Here is a 20,759-nt window from a genome sequence, read left to right as displayed (position 1 = left end):
GCGACCCCAAAGGGAATAAGCGGTAGGAAAAATGGATGGATGGATTATTTATGTATTTAATATTTATTTACTTACTATGATATATTTATTATTTGGTCACTGTTCTGTTACAGAGAACAAGGAAATTGGATAAAATTGCTATATGTTATGAAAAGGGGTAGGATTAAATAAACTCAGCTTCTTACTGCTCATTTTCGGACGTGCTGTAATGAAACAACTGGAAATATGTGATATGCACGTTCCAAATCAACTGAAACTGAACTGAACAAATAACACAATGCAATGTATTTTAAATAGGAAAATATAAAAAAAAAAAACCCACTAGATTGTATTATTTTATTTTGCAATTTAATTACGATTACATTAAATAATAGAATTGTATAACATAATATTTCAACAAAATATAAGATTCATGAATTAATTAAAGCTGCAAGCAGCGATGGACGGGACTGCTTTGGCTGCTCCCCCCGCGCCCCAAGCCCAGATAAGCGGTAGAAGATGGATGGATGGATTATTACACAGAGAAAAAGTTGTATACACATGTGTTATACATCAGTCTCATAGTGATAACAGTTGTAAAGTGACTTGGGCATTTTATAAGGTCGTGCCGCCATTTTGAGACTCTAATGCATGGCAAATGTAACGAAATTGTTGTTTTGAAGTGGGAATAGCAAACTTCCTGTTGGTTTTAGTTGGGGGTGGTCAGTGTATGAAATATAGGTCTCAGTGAGACCTATATTGAGGTTTTTGTTTCATGTGTGTATGACAGTCCTACAGTTTTGTCTGAGCAGAAATCCGCCATTTTGTGACAACAGCAGCAGCGCAATGGTTCTTTGCGGGCTTATAAAATCCAAACCGGAGTAGTAATTAAAACACTTTCTTTAACTTTTAATCAGAAGGGTTCAAACGCTCTTCTGTGCTTATTTGAAGCCGATACGACAAACGGCCTCAGAGGAGATACGGTTTGAAAAAAAGCGATATTTTTTAGCCAACTTTTGTATTGAAGCGGGAATAGCAAACTTCCTGTTGATTTTAGCCGGGGGGTCTCAGTGGATGAAATATAAGTCTAACTGAGACCTACGTAATGGTTTTTGTTTCATGTTTGTACGACATTCTTACTGGAAGTTACAGACCGTTTTGTCTGTGTTTTCTACCGAGGGGGCGCTAGAGCACAATTTTGAGTTTTGGGGTTTGGTTTTGTCTGAGCAGAAAGCCCCCATTTTGTGACAACAGCAACAGCGCAATGGTTCTTTGCGGGCTTATAAAATCCGAACCGGAGTAGTAATTAAAACAATTTCTTTAACTTTTAATCAGAAGGGTTCAATCTCTCTTCTGTGCTTATTTGAAGCCGAAACGACAAACGGCCTCAGAGGAGATAAGGTTTGAAAAAAAGCGATATTTTTTATCCAACTTTTGTATTGAAGTGGGAATAGCAAACTTCCTGTTGATTTTAGCCGGGGGGGTCTCAGTGGATGAAACATAAGTCTAACTGAGACCTATGTAGTGGTTTTTGTTTCATGTTTGTATGACATTCTTACTGGAAGTTACAGACAGTTTTGTCTGTGTTTTCTTCCTAGGGGGCCCTAGAGCGCAATTTAGAGTTTTGGGGTTTGGTTTTGTCTGAGTAGAAAGTCCCCATTTTGTGACAACAGCAACAGCGCAATGGTTCTTTGCGGGCTTATAAAATCCGAACCGGAGTAGTATTTAAAACACTTTCTTTAACTTTTAATCAGAAGGGTTCAATCTCTCTTCTGTGCTTATTTGAAGCCGAAACGACAAACGGCCTCAGAGGAGATAAGGTTTGAAAAAAAAGCAATATTTTTTAGCCAACTTTTGTATTGAAGGTGGAATAGCAAACTTCCTGTTGATTTTAGCCGGGGGGATCTCAGTGGATGAAATATAAGTCTAACTGAGACCTACGTAGTGGTTTTTGTTTCATGTTTCTACGACATTCTTACTGGAAGTTACAGACAGTTTTGTCTGTGTTTTCTTCCTAGGGGGCGTTAGAGCGCAATTTTGAGTTTTGGGGTTTGGTTTTGTCTGAGCACAAAGCCCCCATTTTGTGACAACAACAACAGCGCAATGGTTCTTTGCGGGCTTATAAAATCCGAACCGGAGTAGTAATAAAAACACTTTCTTTAACTTTTAATCAGAAGGGTTCAATCTCTCTTCTGTGCTTATTTGAAGCCGAAACGACAAACGGCCTCAGAGGAGATAAGGTTTGAAAAAAAGCGATATTTTTTTATCCAACTTTTGTGTTGAAGTGGGAATAGCAAACTTCCTGTTGATTTTAGCCGGGGGGGTCTCAGTGGATGAAATATAAGTCTAACTGAGACCTACGTAGTGGTTTTTGTTTCATGTTTCTACGACATTCTTACTGGAAGTTACAGACAGTTTTGTCTGTGTTTTCTTCCTAGGGGGCGTTAGAGCGCAATTTTGAGTTTTGGGGTTTGGTTTTGTCTGAGCACAAAGCCCCCATTTTGTGACAACAACAACAGCGCAATGGTTCTTTGCGGGCTTATAAAATCCGAACCGGAGTAGTAATAAAAACACTTTCTTTAACTTTTAATCAGAAGGGTTCAATCTCTCTTCTGTGCTTATTTGAAGCCGAAACGACAAACGGCCTCAGAGGAGATAAGGTTTGAAAAAAAGCGATATTTTTTTATCCAACTTTTGTATTGAAGTGGGAATAGCAAACTTCCTGTTGATTTTAGCCGGGGGGTCTTAGTGGATGAAATATAAGTCTAACTGAGACCTACGTAGTGGTTTTGTTTCATGTTTGTACGACATTCTTACTGGAAGTTACAGACAGTTTTGTCTGTGTTTTCTTCCTAGGGGGCGCTAGAGCGCAGTTTTGAGTTTTGGGGTTTGGTTTTGTCTGAGCAGAAAGCCCCCATTTTGTGACAACAGCAACAGCGCAATGGTTCTTTGCGGGCTTATAAAATCCGAACCGGAGTTATAATTAAAACACTTTCTTTAACTTTTAATCAGAAGGGTTCAACCCCTCTTCTGTGCTTATTTGAAGCTGAAACGACAAACACCCTCAGAGGAGATAAGGTTTGAAAAAAAAAAGCGATATTTTTTAGCCAATTTTTGTATTGAAGTGGGAATAGCAAACTTCCTGTTGATTTTAGCCGGGAGGTCTCAGTGGATGAAATATAAGTCTAACTGAGACCTACATAGTGCTTTTGTTTCATGTTTCTACGACATTCTTACTGGAAGTTACAAACAGTTTTGTCTGTGTTTTCTTCCTAGGGGGCGCTAGAGCGCAATTTAGAGTTTTGGGGTTTGGTTTTTTTGATTAGATCGCCATTTTGATGTGTCAAATTTGGTGAATTTTGAAGCATGTTAAGGCGGTCAAATTACAGCTCAAAGAGATGGCGGTATAATGATAATAATAAAGAATAATAAAAAAACCTTACAAATTTAATAGGGTCCTCTGTCCCAAAGGGACATCGGTCCCTAATAATAACCTGGACTACCCATTGATTATTTTATTTTTATTTTTTGGTGTTATTGTAATAATGATAGTAGTAATAACAACCCAAAATACATGAATAAACTATTATCAATAATATTTTAGTAATGTTGCAATTAGCTGGCGAGCAGTCAAGCGTGCACCCTCGCCCCTCCCCCAAAGTCAGCTAATAATACTTAAAATGTCTTATCGTATTGTTAGCCACTGATAAAGGAATATTTATATATTGTTACATAATATGATCGAGAAGGAGAATAATATTTAAACAAATAATACGAATACAATGCATTTCAAACAGGTATTAATAAAAACCAACTACATTTTAAAATGTTTATTTGCGATCTCGTTAGTCAGCTAATAATACTTAAAATGTCTTATCGTATTGTTAGCCACTGATAAAGAAATATTTATATATTGTTACATAATATGATCGAGAAGGAGAATAATATTTAAACAAATAATACGAATACAATGCATTTCAAACATATATTAATAAAAAAAACTACATTTTAAAATGTTTATTTGCGATCTCGTTATGATTAAATTTAACCTCTGTATCCTTTTAATATATATATATATATATATATATATATATATATATATATACATATATATATATATATATATATATATATATACGTGCTGTAATGAAACAATATATATATATATATATATGTATATATATATATATATATATATATATATATATATAAAAAGGATACAGAGGTTAAATTTAATCATAACGAGATCGTAAATGACATTTTAAAATGTAGTTTTTTTTTTTATTAATATCTGTTTGAAATGCATTGTATTTGTATTATTTGTTTCAATTATTATTCTCCTTCTCGATCAGATTATGTAACAATATATAAATATTCCTTTATCAGTGGCTAACAATACGATAAGACATTTTAAGTATTATTAGCTGACTTTGGGGGAGGGGCGAGGGTGCATGCTATACATATATATATATATATATATATATATATATATATATATATATATATATATATATGTGTGTGTGTATGTATGTCATTAAAGTTACTGCCGTTTTTAACTTATTTTGACCTAAGTTAAGAAAATGACAATCATGAAATAACTAAATGAATAAAAGTATCAATATGCTACTAAATGAGACCAAACCAGTCAGAGAGCACTGTTCAGTATCGTGGCCCCTGATTGGCTCAGCCTCAGACAGCATTACAATATTGGATTATTAGCATGAAAGGAGACTTTATGTTTGTTGTTTCATGTCTAGAAGGTTCTCGTCATGTTAAAACTACTTTTTAGAAGGTTATTCTTGATGTTTCGGCTATAAAAGTATTTAGTTTGGTAAAAAAAAAAAAAGACAACATATTCTGTTTTGACTTTTATTCCGTTGTTTTCAAGCAGACTTAAAGCTCATCTTTGCTGCTCTTCTTCTCCTCTTCAGCTTCCAAGGCCTTCCTGTACTTCCTCCTGTCCTCGTCCTCCTTTTTTAGGAAACAAAAACGTCCACCAAAGGTTTATTTTTAGCCACCAAACGTCAACATCAACGCTTCGCCGTCACCTTGATTCTGTCTTTTTTGGATTTCTCCATCTCTTCATGGACAAAGCGAAGTAGGTCCTTCAGCGTCCTCCTGCCCGTGTAAAACATCGCCTGTCGGGAAGGTCACATGACACATTAGGTGCCTCCAGGGTGGAAGGGGGGGGTTATGAACCCCCCGGAATGGGGCGTGGCCTCTACATACCTCCAAAAAAGGGGGGCCAGTGGTCAATGACGTCACACTTATAGGCCATGGCCTAACCCGGAAACAGTAAGTACCCTATTTCCTTGAATTGCCGCCGGGCATATAGTATGCACCTGCCTAGAATTACTGGCGGGTCAAACTCGCTTCGCAAAATAATTAGCGCATGCTTAGTATTACCGCCGGGTCAAACTCGTGACGTCATGAGTGACACTTCCCCTGTCATCAGGCTGATTTCAATACCGGTAATTTGAAATCGCATAAAGGGAAGAAGATTAAGAGCTATTCAGTAGGATTTAAGGTCCAAGCTATTGAATACCGATATGCTAAAAAGAACAGTAAGCAGTTATGTTTTTTTAACATACCGTAGCTGCGTGTGTCAAATATGAGTCATTAAATGACTCCCGCCTCCTGGTGGTAGAGGGCGACTTTTCGGCTGCAGAAGAAGTGACAACGAGTGACGTGATATGTGCTGGGAACAGATATGATGCGGTGGGGTGCACGACGGACCTTTTAGGATGTAACACCACTACTCCTATGCTGGCTGTTGTGATTCGGGTCTTTGTTTGAGTCCTTTTTGTGTATTTTCTTATTATGTTTGGACTCTTCCGTTCCCTGAGTTGTGTGCACTTCCTTGTTTTGTATTCATCACCCAGGCGACTTCATTTGTTCCACCTGACGCGCCTGACGCACACCTGTTTGTGATTATTGTTTTAGTATTTAAGCCCGCCTGCTACCTTAGTTCTGCCTGGATGTTTTCTGCTGCGTTTTGGACGCATTTTGAATACGCCAGTTGTCACCCCCGGATGCTACAGGACCAGGCATGATAGAAGGTAGGAACGTGTTTAATATAAAAAAATGACAAAATAACACTTGTACCAAAGGCAAAGAAAAGGCGTGCTGGAGCGCACAAAAGGCTAATGCTAAAAATTAGCATCGAGTTTAAAAGACCAAAGTGGTGCGTGCCGAGCGCGCGGAAGCTAAAATCCGACTCAGCAAGGTAATACAAAAGTAGAATAACCAACGCAACTGTTGCATAGAGCAAACAAAACATCCAGGCAGAACTAAGGTAGCAGGCGGGCTTAAATACTAAAACAATAATCACAAACAGGTGTGCGTCAGGAGCCAGTGCAGGTGGAACAAATGAAGTCGCCATGGTGATGAATACAAAACAAGAAAGTGCACACAACTCAGGGAACGGAAGAGACCAAACATAATAAGAAAATACACAAAAAGGACTCAAACAAAGACTAAAGATGTGATCCAGGGACCGGATCACAACAGCTGGCTACGTAAACAACCGGGCTGAAATAAAGCATGTTCCAGTCCTAAATACCCAGAGTATTATTTATACAATAACACTTCATGGTGGCAGCGATGGGATAAAGAGATCACCCACGGAGCAGAACGGGAGGGGGAGTTGTCGGAGGATAATTCTGTCGTCGCCCGCGAGGGGCCGAGCTAACTGATTGCAGCAGTTTTCGAAACTGGACTTTCAATCGAAACAGGAGGTAATAAAGGAAGATCTCCATCGAGACAGAGAGACCTTTAAAACTGAAGAAAGATAAGGAAGACTTCTATAAACAAGTTATCGATGCTTTTGATCAGAAGGAGTTGGCATGGATTCATTTATAAGTAAAGGTAAGACCATAATAAGGTTTTTTTTTTCAAATTAAATGTGCTTTTCGTGATGTATCCTTAAATCACACTCAAATTTGTACTGCATGCCTTTGGTAAGTGCCAGAGTGAGAAGAGGCTTTAAAATAATTAGCGCATGCTTACCTTTACCGCATGCCTTTGGTAAGCACCGGAGTGAGAAGAGGTTTTAAATTAATTAACGCTCCGGTGGCAACTCAAGGAAATACGGTATACGCCATATCCGGTCGACATATTAATTTTGTAGTTTTTACTAATAAACCCGCCATCTTGGTTGCAGTCCATGAATCATAAAGATGTATGATTCCTACAGGCATAAAACTGTATTTATGCCTGTAGGAATCATTAATCATTGTGACTTATAAACTACAACCAGCTTAAAACATCACTGGTTGTAATACCCTTTTTAGCCTGTAGGAAGCATAAATAATTGTGACTTCTGGACTACAACCAAGATGGTTGTAATACCCTTTTTAGCCTGTAGGAAGCATAAATAATTATGACTTCTGGACTATAACCAAGATGGTTGTAATACCCTTTTTAGCCTGTAGGAAGCATAAATAATTATGACTTCTGGACTACAACCAAGATGGTTGTAATACCCTTTTTAGCCTGTAGGAAGCATAAATAATTATGACTTCTGGACTACAACCAAGATGGTTGTAATACCCTTTTTAGCCTGTAGGAAGCATAAAAAATTATGACTTCTGGACTACAACCAAGATGGTTGTGATACCCTTTTTAGCCTGTAGGAAGCATAAATAATTATGACTTCTGGACTACAACCAAGATGGTTGTAATACCCTTTTTAGCCTGTAGGAAGCATAAATAATTATTACTTCTGGACTACAACCAAGATGGTTGTAATACCCTTTTTAGCCTGTAGGAAGCATAAAAAATTATGACTTCTGGACTACAACCAAGATGGTTGTAATACCCTTTTTAGCCTGTAGGAAGCATAAATAATTGTGACTTCTGGATTACAACCAAGATGGTTGTAATACCCTTTTTAGCCTGGAGGAAGCATAAATAATTATGACTTCTGGACTACAACCAAGATGGTTGTAATACCCTTTTTAGCCTGTAGGAAGCAAGATGGCGGCGCCCGGACGGGCTGCGCTCTCGAGGAGCTCCTGCTAAAGATGGAACATTTGGCAGAAATACCGGACAATTCCACAAAATTTATGGCTGGCTCACATCGTGGTCACTTCGTGATCACGTACGACCGCCAGACACTTCTGGATGTGGACATATCGGGCCGTTTTGGACTGATAGACACTTGCGTGCTAGACTTGCTAACTAGCATGGGAATACATCGGCGGCTACATCCAGCGGCCTGTGAAGCAGGGGAGTCTAGTAGCAGCGGGGGCCGTCTACGGAGCAGACGCCAGCGGTGTGATCGGAAACGCGGATGCCGAGCGGGCCTAAAAACAAAGCAGAAGGCTAATCCCCACAGAACACCACTTTCCTCCATCCCGAAGACGGATTTAGATGGAAAATGCGAGACTACTGGTCTGGGTAAGGAGTCAGTTAAATTAGAACAAGTTTTTTCTGCTTTGAGTGTTTCAGAGTTGGACATGTGTTTTACTGAGGTGGCTAACTATGATGCGTGCAGTTTATCAAAGCAACAAACAAACAATCGGAAAATCCCCGTTACTGAGGTGGCTAACCATGATGTGTGCAGTTTATCAAAGCAACAATCAAACAATCGGAAAATTCCTGTCGTATCAATTCCTAGATATGGTGGTAACTATACTAAATGCACTGGGCATAATAAACACAACATTATTAATATTGCTACTACGGATAATTTGATCAAAAACTCCCTAAAACAGCCCACTACCTATAATATAGGTTTTTTAAACATAAGATCATTGTCTCCTAAAACGTTGTTAGTTAATGATATTATCAGAGACAACAATCTTAACGTCATCGGTCTTAGCGAAACCTGGCTTAAACCAAACTACTTTTTTGCGCTAAATGAGGCATGTCCTCCTAACTTTACACATGCGCATATTGCCCGTCCGCTCAAAAGGAGTGGGGGGGTCGCACTAATATACAACGAAAACTTTAACCTTAGTCCTAACATAAATAATAAATATAAATCGTTTGAGGTGCTTACTATGAGGTCTGTCACACCGCTGCCTCTACACCTGGCTGTTATCTACCGCCCCCCAGGGCCCTATTTGGACTTTATTAATGAATTCTCAGAGTTCGTTGCTGATCTAGTGACACACGCCGATAATATAATCATAATGGGGGACTTTAATATCCATATGAATACCCCATCGGACCCACCGTGCGTAGCGCTCCAGACTGTAATTGATAGCTGTGGTCTCACACAAATAATAAATGAACCCACGCATCGCAACGGTAATACGATAGACCTAGTGCTTGTCAGGGGCATCACCGTTTCCAAAGTTACGATACTCCCGTATACTAAAGTATTGTCCGATCATTACCTTATAAAATTCGAGGTTCAGACGCATGTTCGTCAAACTAATAATAATAATAACTGCTATAGCAGCCGCAACATTAATACAGCCACAACGACAACTCTTGCTGACCTACTGCCCTCGGTAATGGCACCATTCCCAAAGTATGTGGGCTCTATTGATAACCTCACTAACAACTTTAACGACGCCCTGCGCGAAACCATTGATAACATAGCACCGCTAAAATTAAAAAAGGCTCCAAAAAAGCGCACCCCGTGGTTTACAGAAGAAACTAGAGCTCAGAAATTATTATGTAGAAAGCTGGAACGCAAATGGCGCACGACTAAACTTGAGGTGCACCATCAAGCATGGAGAGATGGTTTAATAACTTATAAACGCATGCTTACCTTAGCTAAAGCTAAATATTACTCAAATCTCATCCACCGTAATAAAAACGATCCTAAATTTTTGTTTAGTACGGTAGCATCGCTAACCCAACAAGGGACCCCTTCCAGTAGCTCAACCCACTCAGCTGATGACTTTATGCAATTCTTTAGTAAGAAAATTGAAGTCATTAGAAAGAAGATTAAAGACAATGCGTCCCAGCTACAACGGGGTTCTATTAACACTGACACGATTGTATATACGGCGGATACTGCCCTCCAAAATAGTTTCTCTCGTTTTGAGGAAATAACATTAGAGGAATTGTTACAACGTGTAAATGGAATAAAACAGACAACATGTTTACTTGACCCTCTTCCTGGGAAACTGATCAAGGAGCTCTTTGTATTATTAGGTCCATCAGTGCTAAATATTATAAACTTATCACTCTCCTCGGGCACTGTTCCCCTAGCATTCAAAAAAGCGGTTATTCATCCTCTTCTTAAAAGACCTAACCTCGACCCTGACCTCATGGTAAATTACCGACCGGTGTCTCACCTTCCCTTTATTTCAAAAATCCTTGAAAAAATTGTTGCGGAGCAGTTAAATGAACACTTAGCGTCTAACAATCTATGTGAAACCTTTCAATCCGGTTTCAGGGCAAATCACTCCACGGAGACAGCCCTCGCAAAAATGACTAATGATCTATTGCTAACGATGGATTCTGATGCGTCATCTATGTTGCTGCTCCTCGATCTTAGCGCTGCTTTCGATACCGTCGATCATAATATTTTATTAGAACGTATCAAAACACGAATTGGTATGTCAGACTTAGCCCTGTCTTGGTTTAACTCTTATCTTACTGATAGGATGCAGTGTGTCTCCCATAACAATGTGACCTCGGACTACGTTAAGGTAATGTGTGGAGTTCCCCAGGGTTCGGTCCTTGGCCCTGCACTCTTCAGCATCTACATGCTGCCGCTAGGTGACATCATACGCAAATACGGTATTAGCTTTCACTGTTATGCTGATGACACCCAACTCTACATGCCCCTAAAGCTGACCAACACGCCGGATTGTAGTCAGCTGGAGGCGTGTCTTAATGAAATTAAACAATGGATGTCCGCTAACTTTTTGCAACTCAACGCCAAAAAACCGGAAATGCTGATTATCGGTCCTGCTAGACACCGAACTCTATTTAATAATACAACTCTAACATTTGACAACCAAACAATTAAACAAGGCGACACGGTAAAGAATCTGGGTATTATCTTCGACCCAACTCTCTCCTTTGAGGCACACATTAAAAGCGTTACTAAAACGGCCTTCTTTCATCTCCGTAATATCGCTAAAATTCGCTCCATTCTGTCCACTAAAGACGCTGAGATCATTATCCATGCGTTTGTTACGTCTCGCCTCGACTACTGTAACGTATTATTTTTGGGTCTCCCCATGTCTAGCATTAAAAGATTACAGTTGGTACAAAATGCGGCTGCTAGACTTTTGACAAGAACAAGAAAGTTTGATCACGTTACGCCTGTACTGGCTCACCTGCACTGGCTTCCTGTGCACTCAAGATGTGACTTTAAGGTTTTACTACTTACGTATAAAATACTACACGGTCTAGCTCCATCTTATCTTGCCGATTGTATTGTACCATATGTCCCGGCAAGAAATCTGCGTTCAAAGGACTCCGGCTTATTAGTGATTCCCAAAGCCCAAAAAAAGTCTGCGGGCTATAGAGCATTTTCCGTTCGGGCTCCAGTACTCTGGAATACCCTCCCGGTAAAAGTTCGCGATGCCACCTCAGTAGAAGCATTTAAGTCTCACCTTAAAACTCATTTGTATACTCTAGCCTTTAAATAGACTCCCTTTTTAGACCAGTTGATCTGCCGTTTCTTTTCTTTTTCTTCTATGTCCCACTCTCCCGTGTGGAGGGGGTCCGGTCCGATCCGGTGGCCATGTACTGCTCGCCTGTGTATCGGCTGGGGACATCTCTGCGCTGCTGGTCCGCCTACGCTTGGGATGGTTTCCTGCTGGCTCCGCTGTGAACGGGACTCTCGCTGCTGTGTCTTGGATCCTCTTTGGATTGGACTCTCGCGACTGTGTTGTATCCATTGTGGATTGAACTTTCACAGTATCATGTTAGATCCGCTCGACATCCATTGCTTTCCTCCTCTCTAAGGTTCTCATAGTCATCATTGTCACCGACGTCCCACTGGGTCATTATTGTCACCAATGTCCCACTGGGTGTGAGTTTTCCTTGCCCTTATGTGGGCCTACCGAGGATGTCGTGGTGGTTTGTGCAGCCCTTTGAGACACTAGTGATTTAGGGCTATATAAGTAAACATTGATTGATTGATTGATACAAAATTATGACTTCTGGACTACAACCAAGATGGTTGTGATACCCTTTTTAGCCTGTAGGAAGCATAAATAATTATGACTTCTGGACTACAACCAAGATGGTTGTAATACCCTTTTTAGCCTGTAGGAAGCATAAATAATTATGACTTCTGGACTACAACCAAGATGGTTGTAATACCCTTTTTAGCCTGTAGGAAGCATAAATAATTATGACTTCTGGACTACAACCAAGATGGTTGTAATACCCTTTTTAGCCTGTAGGAAGCATAAATAATTATGACTTCTGGACTACAACCAAGATGGTTGTAATACCCTTTTTAGCCTGTAGGAAGCATAAATAATTATTACTTCTGGACTACAACCAAGATGGTTGTAATACCCTTTTTAGCCTGTAGGAAGCATAAATAATTATGACTTCTGGACTGCAACCAAGATGGCGGGTTTATGAGTCAAAACTACAAAATTAAAATGTTACTTTCTGTTTCTGGTTCAGGCCATGCCCTATGAGTGTGATGTCATAGCGGTTGCAGGTTCGATCCCCGCTTCCGACATCCTAGTCACTGTCGTTGTGTCCTTGGGCAAGACACTTTACCCACCTGCTCCCAGTGCCACCCACACTGGTTTAAATGTAACTTAGATATTGGGTTTCACTATGTAAAGCACTTTGAGTCACTAGAGAAAAAGTGCTATATAAATATAATTCACTTCACTTCATCCCCGCGGCCCCTGCCAGCCCAGCTTTTTTGGAGGTATACGTGGAAGCCACGCCCACTTTGGGTCGTAAAACAATTATCCCCCGCATACCCCGCTGACCCCCCCCGTTTTTGGAGGCACATAATCTTCTCATGACTTCCACCCAATGACATCACGCCGACCTGACAGTGGCAATAATACTAATCGTGAACTGTATGCCGTACTCTCTCTGCGTGAAGAGCCGGGAAGAGGCAGAACGACGGGTAGGCCTTCTGCACCGACATGGCGATGTCATTGGCTGAGGCGTCGATGCGAGCGATGACCACGTCGTCGCGAGCCGCCAAAGCCCGAGCGAGATCCTCCCACAGCGAGAAGACGCCACGGGACTGCGGGCTATAAGGAATGTCTGAAATATAAGCAAGTCACTTCATTAGGTACACGTAAACAAAACAGGTTTGCTACACGTCCTAAGATAAAGATAAAGCCGTCCCCAATAAATCTACTAGGTTCCAGCACTCCCCGCGACCCCAAAAGGGACAAGCGGTAGGAAATGGATGGATGAATGTTTTGAACAAGTGGATAAAATACACAAAAGAGACACCAGTGAGGACAAAGACAGCTAATTAGCATTAAAGCTACAGAGACACAAGCACAGTGTGTGATACGGCCTAAAATCTATTATGCAATATATATTGCAACAACGATATACCGTATTTTCTTGAATTGCCGCCGGGTATATTGTATGCGCCTGTCTAGAATTACTGCCGGGTCAAACTCGTTTCGCAAAATAATTAGCGCATGCTTAGCATTACCGCCGGCTCAGGATTAACGCCGGGTCAAACTCGTTTTGCAAAATATAATTTTCATTAGCGCATGTGTACAATTTCCGCCGGGTCAAACTCGTTTCGCAAAATAATTAACATATGCCTAGGATTTCCGTCAGGTCAAACTCGTCACGAGTGACACTTCACCTGTCATCATTTTCAAAATGGAGGAGGCTGATTTCCATAATTTGAAATCGCAGAAAGGGAAGAAGATTAAGAGCTATTCAGTAGGATTTAAGGTCCAAGCTATTAAATATGCTAAAAACAACAATAAGCAGCTATGTTTTATTAATACACCGTAGCTGCGTGTGTCAAATATGAGTCATTAAATGACTCCCGACTCCTGGTGGTAGAGGGCGCTAGTGATCCTTCTTGCGACTACTCGGCCGCAGAAGAAGTGACAACAAGCAGCAAGAGTGATCAGCGTGTGTTTATTTTTTCCTCTCGCTTGCACTTTTAACATGGAGGATTACATATCTAAAATAAAACAGTTTTCTAAACTGGACTTTCAATCGAAGCAGGGGGTAATACAGGAAGATCTCCATTGAGACAGAGAGACTTTTAAAACTGAAGAAAGATAAGGAAGACTTCTATAAACAAGTTATCGATGCTTTTGATCAGAAGGATCTGCGCATGGACTTCATTTATAGGTAAAGGTAAGACCATAATAAGGTTTTTTTTATTAAATGTGCTTTTCATGATGTATCCTTACATCACACTCAAATTTTTAAGTGCAGGCCTAAATTTACCACATGCCTTTGGTAAGTGCCGGAGTGAGAAGAGGTTTTGTATTAATTAGCACCCCGGCGGCAATTCAAGGAAATACGGTAAGTAACAATATATTAGTTGGTGTATAAACATAATAAAATAATAAAACCATTCGAGAATTTACTGTTAATACCTGCTTACTTTCTGTTGTAACATCTTCTATCTGTTAGAGTTATTTGGTGTCGAACCCCAAGATGCAGAGACGGAGGCAGGCATTGAACAAGAAAACATGATTTAATAAAAATACTAAGACAAAATCAAACAAAACGGTACTAACACAAACCGCGCACGAGGCGGATAACAAACTAAGGGTCTTTAGCAAAGAAGCTAGCAAGAAACAAAAAAGGGTGTAGCGTGGAAGCTAGCGGGTTGCAAACAGGAAAAACTGGTAACATCTAATTGCTAACAGAAACGGCTTACCGCTACGACGACCAGGACAAAATGTAGCACGACAGGTAGTAGCTGTAACAAAACGACAAGACACGATAGCAACGACAATACAAATGACAATACAATGATCCAGCAACTGACACAAGACAAAGGAGGTAAAAATAGGAGCCGGCTGATTGGCAACAGGTGTGGCCAGATGCCAATCAGCCGCAGCTGAAGGGAAACACAGCACTCAGGGAACAAGACAGGAAGCTGACAAAATAAGAGCACTAGAGAGGAACTAAGAACAGGAAATACTAAACACTCTGAGAAGGAACACAGCACTATGGGAACAAGACAGGAAGCTGACAAATTAAGAGCACTAGACAGGAACTAAGGACAGGAAATACTAAACACTCTGAGGAGGAACACAGCACTCAGGGAACAAGACAGGAAGCTGACAAAATAAGAGCACTAGACAGGAACTGAGGACAGGAAATACTAAACACTCTGAGGAGGAACACGGCACTCTGGGAACAAGACAGGAAGCTGACAAATTAAGAGCACTTGACAGGAACTAAAAGACAGGAAATACTAAACACAGGAAACAGACAAATGCAGAGGAAAAAACTAAAACATAGACAAACTGTCAGGGGCAAGCCTGACACTATCTACACTTCTGGTCAAAAATATTCAACCACTTATTTATCGATACTTAGTTATCGATGAATGTATCGATGTGTGTATCGATATTAGTTGAGACACATTTAACACACACACACACACACACACACATTATAAGTTAGTTGTGTGTGATTTACTTACAAAACAGGACAAAAACAGTCTTGTCGGGATTAAAGGCCACTTTCTCCAAAGTGCTTCCTACCAGCTCCTTCACTGGACGCTCGTCCCATCCTTCAGGTATCGGCTCGCTCTGCATCTTTGGCTGTCGCACACACACACACACACACGCACACACACACACACACACACACACACACACGCACACACACACACATACACACACACACACACACACACACACACACACACACACACACACGTTTTACGAGCGTGAGGCCACGTGACATGTCGTGTCCAAGCGAAGTTACCTTGGCTTTGCCGTCCAAGTAGGAGCGGCAGAAGGTCTTGATGGTGTCCAGGTCCAGCTTGTCAGAGGGCAGGTGGTAGGTCACATGGTCCGTCAGGTTGACCAATCGGACGAGAGGGGCCTCAAAGTCTCGAACCCGGAAGTACTCCATCAGGCGGCCGTTGCGAGGCTCAAAGACGTTCACCAGGACAAACAAAATCTGAACACACACGGGAGCCCGTCATCGAGTGTGTGTGTGTGTGTGTTTTGTATTTTACCCTTCTTGAGACATCAACAAGGAAAATTACCTTCAATATGAGGACCGGTGAACAAGTTACGACCGAAATCATGGTCCCAATACGGAAAACCATTGCATTTAATAGAGAGCTAAATACTAGAGTCTGTGAACCTTGCTCCAAAGTCAGGATTTTTTGTTAATTTAATGTCCAAACAAAAGTAAACACTGACAGGTGCAAAGGCAGAAATATATGATGAAACAAGATGGCAGCTAAAGAAGGATGAACAGATACACTACGGTACTAAGACTATAGTGGGCATTAACTGTTAGCTTCTACAGCTGGGTTGCCCTAAGTGCGGAACAGGGGCCATCTGTGGTCCGTGACTCGTTAAAGCACATTACAAAAAAACAAAACATAGAGATCTCATTTGCACCACTGGTGGGGAAATCTATCAAAAAATAACGGTGGTCTGAAAAAGGAGGGATTTTTCAAATTAACTGTGTGTCGGTTTTGAAAGTGCTCCCCCTCTGGTCAACATATGAAATAACAAGTGTGTAAAAAATTTAAGTCTCCCCCCCCCTATGGCCAACATATGTAATCAACCGTGTTTCATGGTTATTACCTTGTAAAGACTTAGATCAGTGGTCCCCAGCCACCGGGCCGCGGCCCGGTACCAGGCCGTGGCCCGATTGGTACCGGGTGGCAGAATAATTTTTTCTTCGGGCTCCAGTACTCTGGAATGCCCTCCCGGTAACAGTTGCCCACTTCTGAGGTCCTCTCCAAGGTTTCTCATAGTCAGCATTGTCACTGGCGTCCCACTAGATGTGAATTCTCCCTGCCCACTGGGTGTGAGTTTTCCTTGCCCTTTTGTGGGTTCTTCCGAGGATGTTGTAGTCGTAATGATTTGTGCAGTCCTTTGAGACATTTGTGATTTGGGGCTATATAAATAAACATTGATTGATTCATTCATTCATTTTTATTGAAAATAAAATAAAATAAAATAAAATAAAATAAATCATTTTATTTTATTTTTATTTTTTATTAAATCAACATAAAAAACACAATATACACTTACAATTAGTGCACTAACCACAAAAACCTCACTTTTTCATGACAAAAACGTCCCTTTTTCATGACCCCAAAAAAAAATTTAAATAAAAAATAAAATGGATTAAATACATGTCTTTATACATCTAGAAAGGGTGGTCCTAAAGAGGTAGGCATTTTTTTTATCGGTCTCAAGAAGGTAAGAAATACTAGGAAGTGTGTGTGTGAGCGTGTGAGTGTGTGCTTGTGTGTGTGTGTGTGAGTGAGTGTGTGTGTGTGTGTGTGTGTGTGTGCGTGTGTGTGTGTGCATGCGTTGCTCTACCTTCATCCTGAAGGCCTCTGCAGCCTGATGGAAGGCTGAGTGCAGGTCTTGGAAGTCCGCGGCGCTTTTGTTGACAAAAAGGAGGGCGTGGTTCAAAACGGGCGAAGACAAGATCTGAGACACCGTCTGCGTTCCAAACATAACATCACATGTTTTAACAAACTTTCTGTAAATATACAATCATTTATTTATCCATTTAAGGTCTAACTTATAATGGGCTTTTTCTTAATGTTGAAACAATAACAAATGCAATCTTATGGATGGGTATATTGTTTATTTGCTAATGAATATTTTTGGGGTATTTCTTTGTTTGGAGTATGTAAATTAGTTTAAATAAAATATGTTGAAATAATTCATTATTATTTTTAAAAATATGATACATTCTAATCATAAATGTTTCATAGTTTTTATTTGAATTGAGGTACAAGTGGTAGAAAATGGATGGATGGATTCATTAATCGACATTAGAATGTTTATTTAATTTTGATACTTGGCGGCATCTTAGGTGGCGACTTGTCCAGGGTGTACACCACCTTCAGCCTGGGTGCAGCTGAGATAGGCTCGAGCAACCCCCCGCAACACCAAAAGGGACAGGCGGTAGAAAATAGATGGATGGATGGATGTTGAAATAATTCAATATTAATGTATTTTATAAACTTTATTGAAAAAATATATGATACATTCTAAATCATACATTTTTCATTGTTTTTATTAGAATTGAGGTAAAAGTGGTAGAAAATGGATGGATGGATTTATAAATCGACATTAGAATGTTTATTTAATTTCTACAGCTTTCTACCGCTTTTCTCTTTTTGGGGTCACAGGGGGTGCTGGCTCAAATGTTTATTTCATGTTGATACTTGGCGGCATCCTAGAAGGCGACTTGTCCATGGTGTACTCCGCCTTCCGCCCAAGTGCAGCTGAGATAGGCTCCAGCGACCCCCCGTGACCCCAAAACAGGGACAAGCGGTAGTAAATGGATGGGTGCATGTTGAAATAATTCATTATTGATGTATGTTATGAACTTTATTAAAAAAAAATATGATACATTCTAGTTATACATTTTTCATTGTTTTTATTTGAATTGAGGTACAAGTGGTAGAAAATGGATGGATGGATTTATAAATCAACATTAGAATGTTTATGTAATTTTGATTCTTGGCGGCATCTGGCTTCCTGTGCACTTAAGACGGGACTTTAAGGTTTTACTACTTACGTATAAAATACTACACGGTCTAGCTCCATCCTATCTTGCCGATTGTATTGTACCATATGTCCCGGCAAAAAATCTGCGTTCAAAGGACTCCGGCTTATTAGTGATTCCCAAAGCCCAAAAAAAGTCTGCGGGCTATTGAGCGTTTTCCGTTCAGGTTCCAGTACTCTGGAATGCCCTCCCGGTAACAGTTCGAGATGCCACCTCAGTAGAAGCATTTAAGTCTCATCTTAAAACTTATTTGTATACTCTAGCCTTTAAATAGACCTCCTTTTTAGACCAGTTGATCTGCCGTTTCTTTTCTTTTCTGCTCTGCCCCCCTCCCTTGTGGAGGGTGTCCGGTCCGGTGGCCATGGATGAAGTACTGGCTGTCCAGAGTCGGGACCCAGGATGGACCGTTCGTCCAGAGTCGGGACCCAGGGTGTACCGCTCGCCTGTGTATCGGTTGGGGACATCTCTGCGCAGCTGATCCGCCTCCGCTTGGGATGGTTTCCTGCCGGCTCCACTTTGGATGGGACTGTCGCTACTATATTGGATCCACTTTGGTCTTGATTTTCACGGTTATGTTAGATCCAAGGTTTCACATAGTCATCATGGTCGACGTCCCACTGGGGTGAGTTTTTCCTTGCCCTTTTGTGGGCCCTACCGAGGATGTCGTTGTGGTTTGTGCAGCCCTTTGAGGCACTTTTGATTTAGGGCTATATAAATAAACATTGATTGATGATTGATTGACTTATCTTAGGTGGCGACTTGTCCAGGGTATACCCCTACCGCCTTTGAGATAGGCTCCAGCGACCCCCCACAACACCAAAAAGGACAAGTGGTAGAAAATGGATGGATGGATGGATGGATGGATGGCGGCATCTTGCAACGATACAAACAGTTCTGGTTTTAGCATGCAATTTTTTGCTACTGTTATGAACCACTAAAATCACAGATTCTTATTCCTGGCATCTTATAAGTTATTATTTATTTGCTGATTATCATTTTTAATACAGTATTTTAATCAATTTTAAATCAAACGTGTTATTTATTCATGATACATTTTTCAGGCTATTTTGATTGTATTTAATGTCTCAACTATCCATCCATCCATTTTCTACCGGTAGCTTATTCCCTTTGGGGTCACGGGGGGCGCTGGTGCCTATCTCAGCTACAATCGGGCGGAAGGCGGGGTACACCCTGGACAAGTCGCCTCCTCATCGCAGATGACTCAACTATACAATGTTTATTTTAATTCTTGCAAGTATATGTTAAACGTTAGCCTGCTAGCAATTGTGTACCTTTAAACCAGAAAGTCATGGATTTCCTCACTCATGTAAGTATGCTGACTGCTTTTGAGCTAGCATTCTAACATTAGCATGTTATTATGCAAAAATTAGCATGCACATTTTTTTAAAGCTAATTCTGCATTTGTTTTTCAAACAACTTTGCCCTTCGACCCCAAGCCGGAAAGTCGAAACACAGATAGCAGCACTATTTCTATTTTATCATAATTACATTAATTAACAAAAGTCAAACATATGTCTTTTAATAGTGACTGAGCTGAACAAAGTAGCTGGGGAGAGGGAAGTCTGGGCTTCCCTGCTTAGGCTGCTGCCCCCGCGACCCGACCTCGGATAAACGGAAGAAGATGGATGGATGTGTGGTGTTCGATATATTTTTATCAAACGATATTTGTAAGTATGCCTCTCTAAGGGAAGAAGATCTGTTAAAATATTTATAGTGAAATATCAAATAAATCCAATATAAATAAACCCAAATAAATAGCTAGGAATACTGTCTAGACATGTGCTGCCCCCTGGCGGCTGTGTGTTGAAGTGCACCACTCATTGGACACCTGACCTTTCCGGTGTATTCCGTGACGGGTTCCATCTGGTAGACGGTGACGAACGTGATCAGGTCCTCGGCGGAGGTCTGAGGTGTCACTTCGAAGACCTGGACGAGCTCGGACTGTTTGAGGAGCAGCACGGCGTCATCCGTGACGTCGTAGTTACTGATGACGTCCCTGTTTTGCGTCACCGCAAAACTAACGTCTGGGAGGTTGACCACGGCCGCGTAAAACACCTGGGCGTACTCGCTGGTCAGGTCCTGCACGCACACACACACACACACACAAACACACAAACACACACACACGCATACTGGTT

General features: G+C 40.8%; 1 protein-coding gene across 1 annotated transcript in view; it reads right to left on the bottom strand.

The window, feature by feature from the left end:
- Nucleotides 1–4,838: 4,838 nt before the first annotated feature.
- zgc:136472 (uncharacterized protein LOC678514 homolog) overlaps nucleotides 4,839–20,759 on the bottom strand; it is a 31,754-nt gene continuing 15,833 nt past the window's right edge. The window contains exons 4-10 of the mRNA XM_061883813.1: nucleotides 20,455–20,700; nucleotides 17,397–17,522; nucleotides 15,811–16,008; nucleotides 15,524–15,644; nucleotides 12,962–13,143; nucleotides 5,028–5,117; nucleotides 4,839–4,950 (exon numbers count right to left, since the gene is read on the bottom strand). Of these exons, the coding sequence (XP_061739797.1) occupies nucleotides 4,873–4,950; nucleotides 5,028–5,117; nucleotides 12,962–13,143; nucleotides 15,524–15,644; nucleotides 15,811–16,008; nucleotides 17,397–17,522; nucleotides 20,455–20,700 (1,041 nt within the window). The 3' untranslated portion in view covers nucleotides 4,839–4,872. The remainder of the gene's footprint in view (nucleotides 4,951–5,027; nucleotides 5,118–12,961; nucleotides 13,144–15,523; nucleotides 15,645–15,810; nucleotides 16,009–17,396; nucleotides 17,523–20,454; nucleotides 20,701–20,759) is intronic.

This window comes from Nerophis ophidion, linkage group LG01 (assembly GCF_033978795.1).
Source record: "Nerophis ophidion isolate RoL-2023_Sa linkage group LG01, RoL_Noph_v1.0, whole genome shotgun sequence".
Lineage (NCBI taxonomy): Eukaryota > Metazoa > Chordata > Actinopteri > Syngnathiformes > Syngnathidae > Nerophis > Nerophis ophidion.
Note: the sequence above shows the minus strand (reverse complement) of the source record. Positions and strands in the feature narration are given on the sequence as shown.